At 42.3% G+C, this 20,994-nt stretch overlaps 1 protein-coding gene across 6 annotated transcripts in view; it reads right to left on the minus strand.

Annotated features, from left to right (window-relative positions):
• Positions 1-20,994, minus strand: part of Mast4 (microtubule associated serine/threonine kinase family member 4) — a 585,425-nt gene that overhangs the window by 400,068 nt on the left and 164,363 nt on the right. For all 6 annotated transcript variants that reach the window (XM_021649170.2, XM_021649162.2, XM_060385657.1 and 3 more), the window contains exon 2: positions 13,274-13,427. In XM_021649170.2, coding sequence (XP_021504845.1) covers positions 13,274-13,427 — 154 coding nt within the window. The remainder of the gene's footprint in view (positions 1-13,273; positions 13,428-20,994) is intronic.

Consider the following 20,994-nt stretch of genomic DNA (forward strand, 5'->3'; position numbering starts at 1 on the left):
CTCACCTCTGGTAAATCACGGGCAAAACTTACCTAAAGAAGATGCGTGAGCTTCCATGAGAACTGTGTCACCTGTTTGGGAACATGGTAAGGCTACTTGGCAGCTCAGGGCTGGGAACCCGGGTGTGGGCAGGCAAGTTAAAGAGGCAATGACTCCTCAATAGGCCATCTGTAAGGGTGATGAACAGCAGCAGAAGGCTCTCTGACAGCGCCACTGGGAGGCAGCATCTGCCAGAAGAACCAGCTGACAGCTGTGTGTCCCATTAAGTCTAGGTCTCAGGAGATCTTTACCCTGACAAGGATAAACTACGGGCACTTTCACAAATGCATGAAAACATTCACCCTCAATGGTAAATGCCCAGCTAGCAGAGAAAACACCCAGGATAGACAGTGATACCCAACTGGGTAGACTGTGAGCGGATCCAAAAGGTTCTTAAAATGTGTGCTCTTGCCAAGACAAAGATGCCAATCCAGTGGCTTCTAGATTACCTGGTGACTTCCCAAAATGAGCACAGACACTCTCTAGCATCTATAATCTCTTAATATCTATCTTTTTTTGGGAGTGGGTAGGGTTTCATTGTGTAATAGCCCTGGTTGTCCTGGACTCACTTTGTTGACCAGGCTGGCCTTGAACTCACAGAGATCCGCCTGCCTCTGCCTCCCGAGTGCTAGGATTAGAGGCAGGTACTACTATGCCCAGCACTTCATAAGCTCTTGCTGATGGACTACATAACTTTGTAAGATTTACAAAGGAATGGCAGACCAACTTAGAAGAATTTTTGCCCTTGGTCATGTGCTTTTAGCAGAGAGACTTTGCAAGAACTTAGAAATAGAAAAGCAAATGGAAGCAAACACATTAAGTCAGTAAAATCATAAATGTGCCAATCAGTTCATGTCAGAGACAGTCCCTGTTCCCATTAGTATGGAACCCACTTGGACACTGAGCTGCCATGGGCTACATCTGTGCAGGGGTTCTAGGTTATCTCCATGCATGGTCCTTGGTTGGAGTATCAGTCTCAGAAACGACCCCTGTACCCAGATTTTTTGGTTCTGTTGTTCTCCTTGTAGAGCTTGTGTCCTCTCCAGGTCTTACTATCTCCCCCTTCTTTCATAAGATTCCCTGCACTCTGCCCAAAGTTTGGCTATAAGTCCCAGCATCTGCTTTGATACCCTGCAGGGTAGAGCCTTTCAGAGACCCTCCGTGGTAGGCTCCTGTCCTGTTCCCTGTTTTCTCCCTCTTCTGATGTCCATCCTCCTTGCCTTTCTGAATGGGGATTGAGCATTTTAGCCAGAACTGATTGGCCTGCTCTTTGATCACCTCCCCCTGAGGGGGGGGCGGGGATCAGCCTTACCAGGCCACAGAGGAAGACAATGCAGCCACTCCTGATGAGACCTGATAGACTAGGATCAGAAAGAAGGAGCAGAGGACCTCCCCTATCAATGGACTTGGGGAGGGACATGGGTGAAGATGGGGAGGGAAGGTGGGATTGAGAGGGGAGGAGGGAGGGAGCTACAGGGGGTATACAAAGTGGATAAACTATAATTAATAAAAAAATATAAATGTGCATTATAGGTAGATCTGGTTTTGTCCATCTCTCGTAACACCACCACCAGCCAAGGGGGAAAGACGCCAAACGGAGGGTATCCGAAGGGCATGATAATGATTTCTTTGCCCCTCAAAGTTTAAAAATATATGAAACTTCAAAATAATCGTATTTCAAAGACTGCCTATATGAAGCTCAGGCCATCCACCACTCATTGCCCAAGTTCCATGCCCCAGGCTACTTAGCAAGACCTGCAGAATGCCACCACTGATGCTATAACTTCCTCCCATTTCCATATAGTTCAGCTCTGCTTTCCCTAACATGCTCTTGAATAACCCTCAGCCATGGCTTTTAACTGCCTTCTTTGGTACTAATGCTCCCAAGAGACTCATCCCCCTGTCTCTGTCCAACACAAAAACAGGATTCACTTTCCACCAGGCCTCAGACTATAAGAGGGTTCTCAGTGCTTCCAAAAAATTGCTTCCTATATTCAGAATTCCATCCTATTTCTTTCCACCTGATTCACAGTTTTTTTTTCCCCAGCTGCCAGAGAACCCTCTGACATTCTCCCAGGCCACAATATAATGAACATTGAAACCAATTAAATTACCTTGGTTATTTTTCAAAATAGTAAACTTATTTTAAAAAAACAGCAATATGAAATTGGCCACTAAAAATGAAACCTCCTGACAACCTCCAGTCCCCTGGCACACAACATCCACCTTTCTGCCCAGTGAGGTCTTGCATGTCTTATGCCAGAGTCTAGCTGGATGATTTTACCTGATTCTTCTATTCACACTCTCTTCCCAATTTCCAGATCTTCCTGGGTCCCATACCCAGTTCCTTGGCTTAGTCTAGTTACACCTGCTTGCACAGACCCCATCCAGTCTCTGGTTAGGCCAACCATCCCCAAGCAACATACAGGCCCCTCAGGCTCCATATTCATTCTCTCCACCCAGCCAAGAATTGTATATTTTGCACCAGGATTTAGCTGGGAGAGCTGACCAGATCTTCCATTTCATGCACCCTCCCTAACCCCCAGATCTGTGCCCACACTCCAGGCTTGCACTAGGACACATATGTTGCAAGCCAGCCAAGTCCCCTGAGTCTACCTGACTTCATTTTATCTAACTATATCCAACCTTAAGGCTGAAGCAAGCCAAATATCTGTGCTCTGTCATGCCCTGCTGTGATTACCTCAGACACAGAACTAACAAAACAAGTTCATATATCCAGATATCACTGCAGAACACAAATAATGTGAGATAACAAGACAGTATTTTCCTGAAATCTTCTAGTCCTACTGAGATGTTTGTCAATAGAATTACCCAGATAACCCCCAAAACACAGAACTTAAAAGAACAATCATAAACTTCAAAAAAATTCAGTGAGTGAAGACACACACACACACACACACACCTCATCATCACCACCATCACCACCACTACACACATACACACACACACACACACACCTCATCATCACCACTATCACCACCACCACCACCACCACCACCAAAAACCCAGGTCAATTAACTTAAAGAGAATAAAGGCCTGAGTGATGTTCATGACAATGATGAAAATGACAAAGACAATCGAGGATTTGAAGACAGAATTCAATAAAAAGATAGAAACACTGAAAACAACTGTACATGGAATTGAAAAACTCAATAACCTAACTAGAAAACTCAAGGGAAAGCTTTCCAAGTAGAATGAATCAAGCAAAAGATAGAATATCAGGACTCAAAGATTAAGTAAAGGAACTAAATGAAATGAGCAAAAAAAAAAAAATTAGAAATATATAAAAACAATATGTAGGAAATGTGGACACTGTGAAAAGATTAAAAACCTTCAAATTACAGGGACAGATAAGGGAGAAGAGTCCAGGTCACTGGCATAGACCAGATCTTCAACAAGATCATAGAAGAAAAATTGTCCAAACTAATTTGTATCTGACCTACACAGGTATAAGATTCACACACAGCACCAAATAGAGAAGACCAGGAAAAAAAAAATCCTTCCCACAACACTAAAACACTAAATATAAGCTAGGTGCAGTGGCATATGCCTGTAATCCCAGCATTTGGGGAGGCAAAAGCAGGTGGATCTCTGTGAGTTCAAGGCCAGCCTGGTCTACAAAGTGAGACCAGGACAGGCAAGGCTACACAGGGAAACCGTCTCAAAAAAGCAAGCAAGCAAACAAACGAACAAACAAAAACCACCACCACCACCACCAACAACAAAACAAAAACCACTAAGTATACAAAACAAAGAAAGAATATGAAAGCTACATTAAAAAAAGCACAGGACACATATAAAGGAAAACCCATCAGAATAAAACAGATTTCTCAACAGATACTTTGAAAGCCAGAAGAAATTGGAGCAATGCACTAAAGCCCAAAAAGACCACAAATGCCACCCCAGACTAATATACCCAGAAAACTATCTGTCACAGTTGAAGGAAAAAGAAAAGCTTTCCATGATATGAACATAAAAAAATTAAATTCAACAGATCAACCTTAAACAAAATACAAGAAGTAATACTTTGGGCTGACAAGAAGAATAAACATAACCAAGAGACTGTAGAACAACCCTTTGGGGGTAGCAAATCAGATATCCTGCATATCAGATACTTACATTGCTCTTCCTAACAGTAGAAAAATTACATTTATGAAGTAGCAATGAAATAATTCTATGCTTGGGAATCACCATAGAATGAAGAGCTGTATTAAGGGGTTGCAGCCCTGGGAAGGTTGAGAACCACTGCTGCAGAAAGCAAACAAATGAAGCTACGATTACAGAAACACACAGTTAAGGCTGAAAATGTAAACAACAAAACAACACAATGAGTGCAATCAACACTCACTTTTCAAAAATAGCTTTAAATATTAATGGTCTCAATTTGCCAATCAAATGACACAGGCTGGCTGAATAGATGAAGAAACAAAATTCATCGTCTACTGTCAAGAAACTCAGCTTTAAAAATAGGTACTGTCTTTTTAAATTTTTTTTTTTTAAGATTTATTTATTATTTATATAGCATTCATCCTGCACACCAGATCTCACTACAGATGGTTACAAAGCCACCATGCCGTTGCTGGGAATCAAACTCAGGACCTTTGAAAGAACAGCGAATGTTCTTAACCTCTAAGCCATCTCTCCAGCCCCCAGGTGCATGTTTTAGATGGACAGAAGTACTGCCGTCAAAAGGGACCAGGAAGCACCGGACGAAACAGACTTCAAACTAAACCTAAATAGAAAAGATTAAAAGAGGCACTCCAATCTAGCAACAGGGAAAATTAACCGGGGGTGTGCCATTACTCTACACATGTATGTACCCACACCTGGCGTGCTCCATACATCATAAACCCCTGATGTACTTGATGTGCACTCATAAAAGTGTACTTCTGCCGCTGAAGACACAGATGACAACCAACCATTAACAGGAGATGATTTTCACACCCCACTTTCTTCAATAAACAGGTCACTTGGACAAAAAAACAAGCAGAGAAACATCAGAACTAAATGAAATCAATCATACATAAAATGGACTTAAGCGTTATCGACAGTGTATTCCATACACACACACACACACCAACGAAAACACGTTCTACCCAGCAGTCCATAGACGCTTCCCTAAAATAGACCATATTCTGGGACAGAAAACAAACCTCAACAAAATCAGAAAGACTGAAATAGCTTCCCCTCTGATCACAGTGTAATAAAACTTAAAATAGCAAATAAATCCACAGTAAGAGCATAAACTCACGGAGATTAAACAACTCATTACTGAATCATGAACGGGTCAAAGAAAAAAAAAATCAAGAAAAACAGTGTCATCCTCCCCACCTTCCAACAGGCCCCTCTCTCTTACTCCTGATTTCATCCCCGTTCACACCTCTCATGGCACAACTTCTAAAAGAGCTATGGGTACTACTGTTTACTCGAATGCTTGCTTCCTCTAGTTCTGTGATTGCTTCCTCTCCACCTGCACCATCCCAGTGTGCGTCCTCGCTCACAGTGTATGCCAAGGTCACCCCATCACGACACCCATAATTCCAGTGGCCCATTCCTAGCCTCTGTTTTATTTGCTTACGTGACAGTCTGGTACACTTTCTTCAAAATGATGACTCTCTCATTTCTGTGACTCCACAATCCCACTGGGCTTATCAGTTTAACATGTTTCGTGGGTACTTCAAACCGAACTCATGTCCTATGGCCTTACTGAATTCTATGTCACCACAAACTCTTCAATGTGGTGAGCGCCACCCTTCCTTGCCTATGTGTATCTGGACTCTAAACTACAGAACAGCAAGGCCTCACATGCTGCATCATCCTGGCGGTGGGGGAGGGGACCTGTGATTATGTGACAGATCCTGTCAAAAGGATGTAGCCAGAAACTCTCTGCAAGCCTGGGTTTCTCCTCTCTTTCCATCTCTACCAATTGGAAATGGAGCTGCAGGCCTATCCAGAGGACGAGGTGTGGGGATGTAAAGGACAGAGAGAGCAGCCTACCCCAAAACATTTCCCCTCAACAATTACACATGGAAGAAACGAACTGCTCCTCTTGGCTTAGCTGTCGTAGCAGTGTCATCTTATACAGGCACTTTTCACATATGACAAAAGAAATGAAAACTAGAGCAGACAGGAGACAGACATTGTATTCAAGTGAATAATTACTAAATATTATGGAGCTTTAATCTGATGATTGGCAAAATTTCCAAACAGGCTAAGAAACCCAGTAAGTGACCAAAGATTCACTCATTCCAACATGATGGCTTCCAAGCCCATTTTAGAAGGAAAGAATGCTCCTTGGAATGATGCTGTTTTTCTTTTCTCTCAAGTAAGATGTCTAAAATATGTACTAGAGTTGGGCAGGGAGTTTAACTGAGGGGTATAGCACTTGCCTACCATGTTTAAAAGACTACAAAAATAAGACAGACAGACAGACAGACAGAGAAGCGAAACTTCTCCATTTTCCCCAGTGATAAAGAACATTCTAACAGTTTTAGAAATCCTAGTCAATACTGTCTATAGGTTAACCCATTAGTGCCATGCCTACACTGCATTCCTACACAATCTATGGGACTCTACTGATTCTGCTTTTCTATATTCTAAACAACCCAAACATCATTTAGAAAACAAAAGTGACTCTCTAAGGAAGAGGAGCTTTCATTCTAACTGTTAAGGCTACAACACACATTACAAACAGGGAAGGAAGGCTATGGAGTGGAGACGCCCAACTGGGTACCCAGAAGGCAGGATTCAAAGGCCCTAAAGTCTGTAAGCTGTCAGGCACAATACTGTGTATCTCCGCCTGGACTAAAGGGTCTGCATGATGATAGAATGGTGCTTTCCTTTCTCATCAGGGGGCTCTGAGACTCAGGCACTGTTTACATGCTCTTCTATCTATTTAGCAGGCAGTGAGCCATGAAGACAGAAAACATTAGCTTAAAAAAATCAGATCATGATGGACACAGTCAGCTCTGGGTCTACTGTTTAAATGTCAGCCCCGAAATAATAAAATCAGCAAGCAAGCAATGTTTGTTTCCCTCTCTTTAACGTAAAACACTTGGTGGTTCATATCTTTAGTTTGGGAAGAAACATTTCACAATTTCAAACATGGATGTCATTCATTCAAATTATGGTATAATTATGGGCCTTCTGATTTATTCTTTCTTGAGGTTCATATTTTCTGAGTTATCTACAGTGAACACATACTTTTATAATTCAGAAATAAAAATATTTTTATCATAAAGGATTGCTAAAGACAGAAGCTAATTATGGTGGACTCAGTTACTAATTTCCTAAGTTCTTGGCATTATATTCTACATCTTTGCCCAACGATGATGGTGGAGTGTGCTTCCACAACTTGGCCTGTTCTGGCCAATGGAAAACTAGCAGCCCAATGCTTGCACATGTTAGAAATATGTTTATACGGCTGGATGTCACCTCACATACTCCCATCACTTTGTGTAGCTGATAATCTGAGAGACAACAGACAAAGAGCAGGTTAGACTCAAAGTGACTCCTGTAACCAAGCCTACTGGAAAGTGTTTCACGTCCCAGAAAGGCCTTCAGCCATGTAAACAAGAAACTGAGAGCTGTCTGCCAATGAGTATTCTGAGAGTATATAGAATTAACTCGGCCGACCAAGATCAGTGAGTGGTACAAACAAACAATAACAACAACAAAAACCTTGGAGGAAAAAACAAAAACCCTATGGATTGAATTGCAGGGTATAAAAAAAAAAAAAAAGACCATTGTACCCTTCACACACCTGTATAAGAAAGTAGACTGTTTAATCATCAAGCTAGTTTGAAAAAAAAAAATCTAACAACATAGTTTTCTTCCCCCATTATCAAATATTCAATTGTTTAATTATAATTATAGGAAGTCCTATCAAGCATGTAATAGTTTGAGAACATTTAGCAACAGGATTTCACATTAAATATTATGAACCTCTTTCAGTGTTCAAATTTATTTTTTTACAACATGATTTTCAATGTTTACAATTGTCTTCCACTCTGTATATGTTCTATAACATGTTTAATCAATATCCTCCTGGCAGGGATTTAGATGACATCTAATTTCAATTATTATAAATAGTACCGCTGCTCCAAAATTACTAGTGCTCATTCTCCACACATATTCATGACTGCTTGCTTGCAATGAATTCCCAGAAATAGAATTGCTGGGTTAACGAATATATGAATTTAAAGGTTTTTTTTAATATGCATTAATTGCTTAAATTTAATTTACTTTAATTAAAGGACTGGGAGCCCTACAGATTGAGTCACAGCCCCAGATTCCAAGTAGGCAAAGATTCCCCTATCTAAAATTAACGGTAATTAATCCTGCTGGAATGTAAAGTTTATTTAAAACTTGCTGGGTACCTGCTTTGCTGAAAAGCTTCACTGTGGCTGTACGCCTGCCTGGCCATAATTGTTTACAAACACCATGCCGTGCCTCAGTATCCCTATCTGTAAAACAGGGATGAATGCTTCCCTGTCTCGGGGGGTTAAATAAATCAATAAATGTAATTCACTTAAACTGGCCTTGCCACACAGGAAGAACATTTTAATATTAGATATCATTAGGGAGAGATAAATGACTAGGTTACGGGCTTTCCTCTTGAAAAGCTAAAGTTTTAGTGAAATTTTTCAATTTGTAATTAGGCAGTAAAATTGCCAACCTTAAGCTGAGCCTTTAAAAAAATCTTTGATTTAGTTTTTGTTTGTTTGTTTTGTTTTGTTTTTTTGGCAAGAAAGAGTCCAGGATGGCCTCAAACTTGCTATGCAGCTAACAGAGACCCTTAATTCTTGGATCTCTATCTCTACCTTAGACCTGGCAGCTCTACCTTAGACCTGGCAGCTCACTGTTGTAAGTACAGTACCACCAAACCAAAGATCCTGGAGTTAAAGCCAAGTAGAAAAGCAGCTGGTCTTTGAAGTAAGAACTACATCAGACACAAGGTTCTAGTGGCAAAACCAGCTTTTTTATTGTAGGCTGGGGTGACACGGCTATTGTTGCCTAAAACTAGTAGACACTTTGTTTTTGAGAATGAGAAATGCTGCCTTCCCCGAGCCAACACCTGATACCTGTGCAGGCATAGGACCAAGCAGACAAAATCCTATGATCTCATAATTCTATAACAAATCCTATGATCCCAGCATGCAGGAGGCTAAAGCCAGAACATTTCCAGGAATTCAAGGCTAGCTTGGGCTATATAGTATGTTCCAGGCTAGCCCAGACTACAATGTCTTTAAAAAACAAAAACAAAAAACAGGTTGCAAAAAGCAAAAATAGAATCAATCAGGGCTACAAGACTAGCTTGGCGAGTTTACTTTCTCCACCAACTCCAAAGCCCTCTGACTCGCCTCCAGACAATGCTAACATACCTGTTGCTGGGCTAAGGGCTCCCCATGTTTCTTTATTAAATCCTAAGCTAAGCTAAGATGCGTTACCAATACTTTCCCCCAGCCCCCAATATCCCAACTTTCAAGGTCCCATTTTCCAAGATAGGCTTATGTTCAATGGTTGTTTAAAATTCTTCTAACTTGTGGAAAAGTGGGAGGAAAGAGAAAAGGACCTGGAGGTGACAGGAGCTCCACAAGGAGACCAACAGAGCCAACTAACCAGGACCCAGAGGGGCTTGCTGAGACTGAAGCATCAACCAAGGACCATGCAGGAACTGAACCTAGGCCCTCTACAAAGATATAGCAGCTTAGGACTCATGTGGGTTCTCTAATAAGGGAAGCAGGGACTGAATTGGACACGGACTCACTTGCTAGCTTTCAGATCACTTTCCCTTGGCTGGACTGCTTTGCCAGGCCACAGGGAAAGAGGTTATGCTCAGTCCTGATGCAACTTGATGAGCTGGGGTGGATGGGAAAGGAAGCTCCCCTTTTATGAGGAAAAGGGGAGGCAGAGGGTGAAGGGAAGGGGAGTTGGGCCTAGGAAGGGAGGAGAGATGGGGATGGGGCTGTAACCAGGATATAAAGTGAGTAAAAAAAAAAATTTAAAATTCTTCTAAGGATGACTAAACATTTTTTTAAAATATCATCTCACCTAAGATTTAACCACCCCAAATTGTTGTACAGCATTCAAATTTTATGAAGATAGAGCTGCTCAGTGTAAGAAATGGGACCCAGGTGCAAGTATTCATTCTCATAAAGCTAAAGGCCAAATTCCATGCTCCAAGTCATATGCTGCAAGACTGTGAATCACTTCAAAGCTTTTAATGAACTACTTAAGCAAAAAAAAAAAAAAAAAAAGGAGGGGGGTGAAACTAATTACTACCCAGCTGTCAAAAACATTTCAATTATAATAAACTTTCTAATTAAAATGAATAAACAGGGGGTGAAGCTTAACCATCAAGATTTCACTTCCCTTCCTGCCTGTTAACGGTGAGTTAGACTGGGGACTGTGCTCCAGGCTGTGCCCCTTACAAGGCAACCTGCATCTACAAGAGAAGTGAGAATGGTTCTGATGGGCATCAGGGAAGCACCAAACTCCAGTGCAGGCGCTGGCTGTTCGTTCAGGGAAGCGCAGTCCGTTAGAGCTCTTGACACAGGATCTCCCTACGTAGACCAGGCTGGCCTCAAACTCAAAGCCTGCTTGCCTCTACCTAGCAGAGCCTTGATGGCACGTATGCACCACCATGCATGAAGGGTGTTGCTGTGTGTGTGGTGCAGGCATGTGTGTGTGTGTAGGATGTACATGTGTCATGTGGATGTGTGCAAGTATACATGTGAGTGCATACACATACACATGTGTGGTGTGTGTGTGCATGTACAGTGTCATGCACACAGGGGTCAGAGGTAGAGAGTAGTGCCTTCCGAATTGCTCTTCGCCTTAATTTTGAGATGAGGACTCTCACTGAACCTGAAATTCCCCAGTTCTGCTACACAGGCTGGGCAGAGAGCCCCACGACTGTCCCTTGGTACTGGGAACACAGATGAACGCTTCCACACTCTGAGTTTTCATGGGTGGAACTCACGTTTGCATACAGGCCCTTTACTGACTGAGCCATCTCTGTGAGCTCTGCAGGATTTTTTTTTTAGGCTATCCTTCCCTAGTCCTGGGTCACTATTCCTCCATTCTAGAAGTGTGACCCTCTAGGCCAAATGTTCCAGCTTTACTGACCATTTGGCAGCAGTATTTCTGCTCCTCAGAAATTCCATTTCCAGAAAGTCAAAGCCCATAATTCTAAAATAAATAAAAAAAAAACCAACATAATTCAAAGTATTTTCCAGACCATTTATGAACTGGCAGAAAAGACTGTTGTACATAGACAAAATTTCTTTCAGGGCTTAAAAAGCAATGATGTTCCTTCAAAATATTTATGTTTACAGGAAAGAAATTGCTAAAATGAAATAGAAAAAAAACTTAATATGTAGTACATTAAAGCTGAGTTTAGAGTGAAAGTTTAAATGGTGAGTCTTTTGTTACTCTTTTCTTGTGCTTTAACTTATCCTTATTTGGCTTTTTTTCAAGCTAGAATAAAAGTCATAAATATAAATAAAAGTTTTAAATATAAATACATTAGATAGCTATATAAACAGAAGTTATTTGTGGGGTTTCTTAGATTTGAAAAACCTTCAGTTTTAGTGGGACTGTTTTCACCACCACTTCATGTCTTTTTTTAAAAGGCATTTTTATTTTCAATGGACCCATAATTCACAGACTCACAGACTACAATATGCTTTTCTTCGTTTCCTTCTCCATCTTTTTTGCTTTTGTTCTTTTTGTAGTTCTGGGTTCAAACCTGGGGCCTGTGAATGCTTGGACAGTGGTCTATCCCTGAGGTACACTCCCCCCCGGGATAGGTTTCAATCCGTGCACATAATGCAGAATGAGTAGATCAGGGTACCTGGCAAATTTCTCACCTCCAGCACAAGGCATTCAGGCCGAGAACATTCTAGATCCTTCCCTACCTGCAGTCTGAAAATGGAATCGCTGCCAATGAGTTACCCAACCATGTAACAGAACAATAATGTTTTCTCTGTAGCCTGTCAACCATTCTCTTTCCCAGGCTCTCATACTTACTTTCTCCTCATGGTGTCTCATAGATAGGAGCTTTAATAGCTCACGCATAAGTAACAGACAATATCTGCTTCTGTGCTGAGACATTTCAGTTACATACCTGTAACTGTGTAGTTAAACACGGGGAACGATTTGATAGATAGCTCACAAATGAAGATACATAAGCCACCAATAAGCACAGAACACGCTCTGCATTACCTACACGGTATAGCGTGTGCCCTATGTGATTTCTGAGGATCTAAGCGTTAAAGGGCTGGGTCCAGGAGGGTGCTATTGGGAAGCAGTGAGGCTCCCAGCAGGAGGTCCTCAGGTAGATCCTTGGGTCCATGCTCTTGAAGTGGCCTGTGGGAGCCAGCTCTGCTGCTTTCTCTCTTTACTTCCAAACTGTAAGATGATCAGTCTTACCCCACAGCGTACTTCCAGTCATGAGGTGCTGATTTAGCACAGTCTGAAAACTACCAGCTTACTAAAGCAGTAAGACCAAAGAGACCTTCTCTTTTTATAATTCGATCGTCTCAGGCTCCTGTTAGAATAACAGAAAGCTAATGGAAAACACGAAAGAAAAGCACAGCATCACAGGAAAACAAAAATGACCAAACTCACAAAGACTGGCCATACCATAGGTTGGTGAGGAGGGACACCAATTATTTTGATCCCCTACTGTTGGTGGGAGTATAAAGTGGTTGGATTTGGGCCCCGTGTCAGTTTTTTTTTTTTTTAAATGAACACTCATTATTGAAACAATAATATGTATGCATTGTTAAAATTGCGATGATGAGTAACACAGAAGACTCAACACACAAATTGTGTGGCCCAGTTAACACAAAACACTTAGGATGAGTCTCATCTGCCGGAAGAGACAGCAGGTCTACAGTTACCTTAGGACAATGAGAGAGAGAGACTGTGTCTCTGTGTCTGTCTCCACCAACATTTTTATATTTTGATCATGCTGGTGGTTACACCAAAAGAGAAATTTTTCCTAAGTGCATTTGTGTGTATATAAAATATGACCGGGTCACTGTATGTAAACTATATTCCATAAAGTTTACTGCTCAAATTCTTAACTTGAACAGCTTTCTGGACTAAGCAAGACTTTCCCAGAGGGCCTGCAGGCAGGCTTTCCCACACAGCGCCCGGGAAGAGAAGCACAGCTCCTCTTGTGCCCCGCGCCACCCACACTCACCGGTGAGGGCACCGCCCAGGCTTCCCCGCCGCAGCTGCTTTCCGTCCTCACTCAGCTGTCTCTTGTACTTCAGTGACTTTCCCAGGCCACAGGCCACATCTGGGTTGCTGCATTTCCGAAACGGCATGGGTGGCGGAGACAGTATGTGGTCAAGCTGCAGAGAGAAGGATATGGGGCGTCATTTCCTGGGGACACTCAGCACAAGTGGTTCTCAGGCTCTCTGCATCTCCTCCTCAATACACACTCCTTCCGACCCTGCTTTTAACATGGCCAGTGTGGAAAGTTCTAAATTTTATTCTTATACCTTCCACCTGAGAGACAGCATTGCTCACTGGAAAATCCCAGAGCCAGGTTGTGAAGGCAGGTCACAATATGTGAGTAGGCCAGGAGATTAAGTTTAGTAGATCCTGACCACAATTTTTAATGCAGTCGAATGGTTATCATCAGACTCTGACAAGGGCTGGGAAGATGGCTCAGTTAGCAAAGTATTTACCGTGAAAGCATGAGGACCCAGGTTTATTCCCCAGAATAGGTATAAAAAGCTTTGCATGGTGACCCATGCTTGTATTCCCAGCTGGGGATCGGTCAGGTTGGTCCCTGGGGTTGATGGCAAGCTAATTAACCTACCTGGAGAGTTCTAGACCAACAAAAGACCTCTCCGAAACGGTAGACAGTTTCGAATGATACCTGAGGGTGACCTTTGGTATCCACATGTACACCTAAGTACACTGAATCCCCTACAAACAAACACACACACACACACACACACACACACACACACACACACACACTTCCGCAAAAACGAAGGTATTGTTTCATGACTGACTCAATTACACATGCATACATTTTTTATATCCCGGATCCTTATGTAAGACATGTCCTTTCTGTGGGCCCCCCAATGTGAAATACTGCTATATAAAAACAGATCAGATTTCACATATTGCTCACACACATACATGCACACAGGAGAGGAATTTCTAAGCGCTGCAGCCCTTAATGGAAATCAATACACTCTTATATCACTCTATAGCTCTTAAAAAGAAAGCCTGTCACAAGAATCAGAGAAACCAAAGTCGCTTCAAGAGACAGCTTTCTACAAAAGAATCCCCTGGGTCAAAGCACTCATGTCAAGATCTGCTCCACTTTCCGGAGAAGACCTTCCAGACCTGAAGAGGGCCATACCTTCTTTTTTTTTTTTTTTTAAGATTTATTTATTGTTTATATGGTATTCTGCCTGCACATCAGATCTCATTATAGATGGTTATGAGCCACCATGTGGTTGCTGGGAATTGAACTCAGGACTTCTGGAAGAACAGCCAGTGTTCTTAACCTCTGAGCCATCTCTCCAGCCCGGGCCATACCTTCTAAATGTTCGCCTGCAAGTTGAGACGCCCAGGCACATGCTGAGACAGTATTAAGGACAAAAACATTCCCGTGCATATACATATACCCTTATCACTATTCAGGGCCCCCAAAATACGTTCAGAGAGTCACAGAAATTCCAGTCGTTGTAACAAAAGGGCCAACTTTGTACAATTTTAAAAGCAGGACGTACTCAGACAACACAGCCAAGTGCTGCTTTTAGGATGGTTTCACCAAAGACGGCTTTGTTTTCATGGGAAAGAGAGGGGCGCTTAAGTGTAACTTGTTTTTTAAAATCATCACGGTGTTCTTATAGAGAGAAAAAAAGTCAGAGACTAAGTCATCTGTCTGTCTGTCCACATGCTAGGGAGGGCATTTAAAATCACTGCAGAGTGACATTGGGGCCTGGTGGTGGTTAGCCCCTCCCTGGATGGCTGAGACGGAACCTTCACTGGTTCAATTCCACAAGGTGTGAACTTTTTCCCCAACCTCAACCATGTTCATTAGCGACACGAAATGGATTTCAAGCACCTCTTAATAAGAATCATCTCCAACTCCCAGACACTCAGGTCTTGACTGTGTTTCATTGCCAGGTGGTATTTTAGTGAGAGGGCCCCAAAGCAGTCCACCCACTCCAGGATCAAAGCCAAATCAGGAGGGGAAGGGACCCCAGGGGGCCCTTTTCAAAGAAACAGCCCTTTCAAAGGAGGAGCTGTGGTCATCTGAAGATGTCATCAGGATGCTGCTCATGACACCGATGTCCACTTACGTGAGCCCCCAAGGAGAGACTCCTTGGAGTCTTAAGACATTTTGCCCTTAAATCCTACAGACAATGAAGTGCCTGAACAGTTACTCACGAACGACTAGAAAACGCAGGACCCATCCACAGCCAGACCAGCAAACAATACAGAGTTATCGGTGCCCCATTGTCGGTACCACTCTATGTCCTTATCTGTGTGCCTTAAAAAAAAACTGCCAACTTATTATTTCACATTGAAAATTTTCATAAGAAAATGTGTGACTATGGAAGCATGGAATGGAATGGGTGAGAGAATAAACATCCTTTGTCCATGTGCCAGGATAGAAATGCTATTCTCTCCCCCATGTGGCTTTCACTCCCCAACCCACAGACATGTTTGTGCACCCCCCCCACCTACCTACACAGTATCCGCTGCAGATAGGGCTTCTCCTCATTAATATGTTAGCACGTCTCTTCTAAGAACATAGGTAATCTCATAAACTCATCTGTTCCGTAATCTACATATTCTTACACAAAATCTCCAATCTTTTGAAATAAGGCCAAATGGAAAAGGCTGGGGAAACTACAAAATGAGGCGCTATCATATAGACTTAATATAATATTATTAAGTTGCTCTTTTCCATGACTAGGAAAATTGAGGCCACAAGGTGGCAATGTACCACAGACGTTCAGCAGAATGTTCCTGCTAGCTCCTGCTAGCAAAAGCCCCAAGAAAGTGTGGCCACTCCTTCACAGCAATCCAGCGGGCTCCGATCCATTCTACTTAGTTTTTTTTCTCTTAATTACTAGTGGCAGTTGCATAAAATACAAATATTTATTGTTTTAAGGTCCATCAGCTTCTGCTACCCGTTTTTCATTCACTTGCAGAATTACGGTTAATTACTCTGGGGAAGAGTGTTGTATCACAAATCAACAGAGGGTGGAAAAGAAGTAGAAGAAAAAAAAAAGAGAGAGGCCTTTCTGAAATAGGAATTATAAGATCTCCTTACATATTTTCAACTTGTCATGGGACGTAAGTGGAAGAAAGAGAAGGTATGTAGTTAAAGAGAAAGTGTGGGCAAAAAAAGAAAAGAAAAACCAGCTCTCTTTTCCATCACAAAAAATGAAGCCATGAACCAATAGTCCACAGGCTGTTTTTTTTTTTTTTTTTTTTTTCATCAGAATCATAGCCCCAAGAGGAGACTACTATTTTAAACCCAGGAAAATTGAGGCAGTAAACAGTGAGGGCTGAAAATGTCTCAAAAACAGGAGAAAAGCCTATGAACAGAGCAACGCTCCAAGACCCCATTTCCTTCCTCTATCAATTCACACTCCCAATAGGGCTCTTTCTAAACATATCATTTTTCCAAATTTTCTGCACTGTCAGTGGCTTTAGTCTTTCTATAATAATTAATCAAAGCTTCTCAAAATGGGCCACTGCAGCCTGGCACTTAATTTTCCATTTTTTCCCCTGAATTTCAACCCTCATGATCCCTTAAAAAACACTTCATCACACCCCAGAGCTGATGGCACACATCAAGTTTGTCACTTTGAACACTGCCATTTAACTGATTTCCATTTAATGTTTTCCAACTTCTTCATACCCGATGGTGACAGTGCTCTAATGTTTAACTAAAGGCAGAGGAGGTCCTGAAACTCTCACAGAGTCTCACGGGCACCGACTGAGGCCTGGCTTCCTCACTTCAAGCATTTCTGGTGTGCCTTTTTCACCAGACCGCAGGCTGCTACAGCCCAACCCCACTCCTTTGTCACCTAGCAGGCTGCTAGCCATACACACAGCCACTGTACTGAAAGAGGTCACCTGAAAAGATGCCTTTCTTTTATCCATCAATCAATCCTGATTTCTGGTGACTACCTCAAAATTCCCTACGTTAGTTTTTCCACAAAGTCCTTTATTTCAAAGAAGAGCCATAGAAAACTGGGGAAAGGTCCATTTGTACACCGCTAAATTTAGAATTCACACAGAGATGTAGCATGTTACTCTGTGTAGCGTGTTACTCTGTGTCAACTACAGACAACTGCTCTTGCTAGAAGCCAGTCCTGGGAACAACAAAAGCATCTTAGGGAACCAAAGCTGCATGACTGAGAGAAATCCGGTACAGTTGAGAAGGACCATTCACAAATCACTGTGACCGCTGATCACACGCAATTCATGTAATTAGTCTCATATCTATGTTTTCTATAATTGTCTCCCTCATTGCTGTCTGGCAGAAAGCTAAGCAAAACAGAATCCATCATGATTACATGTGGCTTTTGTCTTCAATGAAGATGAATACAAGTAGGTACAGGCACTTATGAGCATCTAATCTTCAGTTCCTCTGCCTTGCCCATCACTTGCACATTTGCAGAGATGAACTATTGGCACATCTTCCTGGGCTGAGTGCCCTCCTGCCACGGTGCCACCTTCTTCATACCACAACTGTCCACAATCACCACTGGTCCTTTTTCCCACTTGCTCTTCAGTCACTGCACTGCTAGGCACATTGATTCTTTCAATTCATAGTTTCTAGGCATTTACAAGGATCTTATGAAGAACGAGAGTGAGAGCTCAGACATTAGAGAGAAACATTTGTTCATTCTAGCTCCTAAGCACACAAACGGTACAGGCAGTCCTAACTTTTCTTTCGCACCCTACACTCCTACAGTGTGTGTGTTAACTCATCCTTCAAAATACATCTCCAAACCCAAATCATGCCACAGTGTCTCCTGCTACCACCTCTGCCCTGCTGTGGCGACCTCTCTTCTAAAAATTCCCCAAAGGTTCCTTCTGCCTTCTCACTCATGTCAGGAGAGAAACCAGTGTCTCTTCTAAAGGCCATGCCAGATGCCTGCGCTGGTCTTCTGGAGTGCCTTACCACACACTCCTTCACCTAGAACAAACTCAATGTTTATACCCTGGCCAGCCAGGTCCTACCATCTGCTGACACAGGCAATGCTCTCCCCGTCTCTCATTACATCTTGTTCTCCTGCAGCTCTGCAAAGGCTTCCTGTGTGCTTATCTTTCCTGGAGACACTCTCAGCTAGCTTGCCTCTCCCCCTTACAGGGCTCAACTCAAGTGACAGACTCTCTGGGAGGCTTCAGTATTAACTGTATAGAGTACCATATTCCCCACTTCATTCTCTTCCTTCTCTTTTCTTCATAGACTGTACTGTCACATCACATATGAGATCCTTCATGCTTGTTTCTTGTCATTCTTGACCTGCTATGGGATGAGTAACGAGAAATTCTGCAAGTCATGTCTTTTCTTCCGCTTCACCCCTACAATAGGGCTCATTAAAAAAAGAAGAAAGAAAGATTGTTTTTTGTCTGAATAAATTAGTTTGTAATATCTTAGCTATAGAGGGATTTAGCTAAAATATAATAATAGTAAAAACAGAGAATAAGCCTGTATTGTTGAAAAATAAGAAATTACTTCAAATGTAATCAAGGTGAAGTGCTATAAGGAGTCTCCATTACTTTGACAGAATTGAACATTTCATGTATGGGAAGAGCCTTAGGTCATATCAAATGACATCCTTTAAAAGAGTCTTTCATATATACTGAACTAGTATGCTAATTTTTGAACAGGGCTATCTCTGAAAAGGATTCCTAAATAATGAATTATTCGACCTTTTAACGATATCCCTACCGGCATATTCACTTGTGTCCATCCATCCAATCTCTCCCAGCTCCATTCCTCTTTCCTATAATTCTGCATTCATTCCCAAGATGTGACACATGCATTTTAAAGACCCATCCAGAATGCATGTGCCCTAAGGCCAAAGTTCATGAGTTCAAAGGGATCACCAATGTCATCTGCATTCATAGTGGAAACACTGCTAAAGTTCTTTTTTGTGCTTGAAACAGAGAAAAAGATTGAATAGTGATGCAGATTATGAAAACATTCCACAGTCATTGTTTCTTGATAATAAATATTCTAAGAAATCAAAACCAAAGACACAAAAATACCTGAATTACAAAACTGCTCAGACTGTGTGTATAATTCCAATTAAGTACTTATTCTTTCTCTCTTTCTTCCTCACCACCCAATAAAGAATCAAATAGGCAATCTGGAATGGTTTGACTTTATTTTAAAATTAGATTTTATTTTTAAGCCAAAGCCTACAATCAATATTTTAAAACCTGACAGAACAGTCTTTTATGGCTAAGACAGTCATTATAGGACTCACACTAATTCCAGTGGTTAGTTGCTCAGACGGAGCTGACACTTAACTGTCCCCATTAAAGTCTTTAACTCTTAACGCACCATTTCTTCACCCACGGACCATTAGTAACAAACATGCTTAGCTCCTAAGTTGTCTCTAAAGAGTACCAGGTTGCAAGCATGTACACAGCAGAACACCCAGTAAATAGAAGTGCCACCACAACTTGTGTTTGCCGTGGTTACTTTCCATTTTACAAAGTCACCTCTCCCATAGCCTAGGCGAACATTTCCTCCATGGGAATTAAACCTCCTCTCACTTTACTTGGGACTTTGGTTTTGTTTGTGTAGCTTAAGTGAGAATTTGGTTTCAACTACTGTACTGATATCCCAGGCTGGAGCACAGAATGCCCGACTCACAAGAAGGCACATTTTCTTGTCCTTGTGTGTGTTGTCAGCCATGTTATCACATTTAGTAGGAGCTTGGATTCCGTCTAAGTGCTCAGGGATAAAACTCTAAGGCCATGTCCCTGGTCTGAAGAATAGATCTCAGAGGTGGTGACGTAGGTGATGCATGATAGGGGCTCACACATCCAGGCAATGTATGACCTAAAATATTGGTGCTCGCTGCTTGTCACTGTCTTTCAAGGCTCAGCTCAGCTGCGGCTTCTCCTAGCCAGCCGACAGGCAATGCGCATGGCTCCTGATTCACCTGCCCCTCAGAGTCACACCTCTCAGTTGCCCTTACGTCTGCTCTACGCTACTCAAGAGTAGACAAGAAAACACTTCTTGTTCTTGGCACTGACTCAAGAATATGCTATGTCCCCTCACTGCATCCTAATGTCTAAGTATTGACCCGCTAGACCACCAGGAGAGTGACAGGCCTGACCACACTGTATTGGGTCTGTTAATTGATTCTACTGATAGTCATTCTGGATTACATTCCCCTCAGAACACAGGCTTCTGCTGAATAATGCTGTAAGCAACATCCCTACAAATCTAGCTGCTCAGATCCATAGTGTGCAAGGAGGGCGTGCATACCACTGGGCCCAGTTCAATGCTCATCTCCATTTATAAATATTTATTTATTAAGCAACTTTGTTGTTACTCTTGTTTCCTTGTTTGAAGCAGTCTGTATCACAGATTGGCCTCAAACTCAAGATCCACCTGCCTTGGTTTCCTGAGTACCAGGATTAATACAGCGGCGCACAACTGTATCCAGCTTATCAAGCAGCGCGATGCCAGGGTTAGTTCTGGGTAGAGGAGGAGGCAAACAAACACTAAGCAATACAAACTGACCAGGAGCTGCACCCAAGACTGGGAGAGAGACACTGTAAAGACGCTTTCAGGGCTCAGCAGCAGAACCAGAGCTGCTGCTGCGGGGCTGCGGGTGGGCTGCCTCCTGGGAACTGCACACCCAGCCTCGTTTCTCCAGACACCTAAGCAAAGCCTCTGAC

The sequence above is a fragment of the Meriones unguiculatus genome, chromosome 6 (genome assembly GCF_030254825.1).
Source record: "Meriones unguiculatus strain TT.TT164.6M chromosome 6, Bangor_MerUng_6.1, whole genome shotgun sequence".
NCBI classification, from domain to species: domain Eukaryota; kingdom Metazoa; phylum Chordata; class Mammalia; order Rodentia; family Muridae; genus Meriones; species Meriones unguiculatus.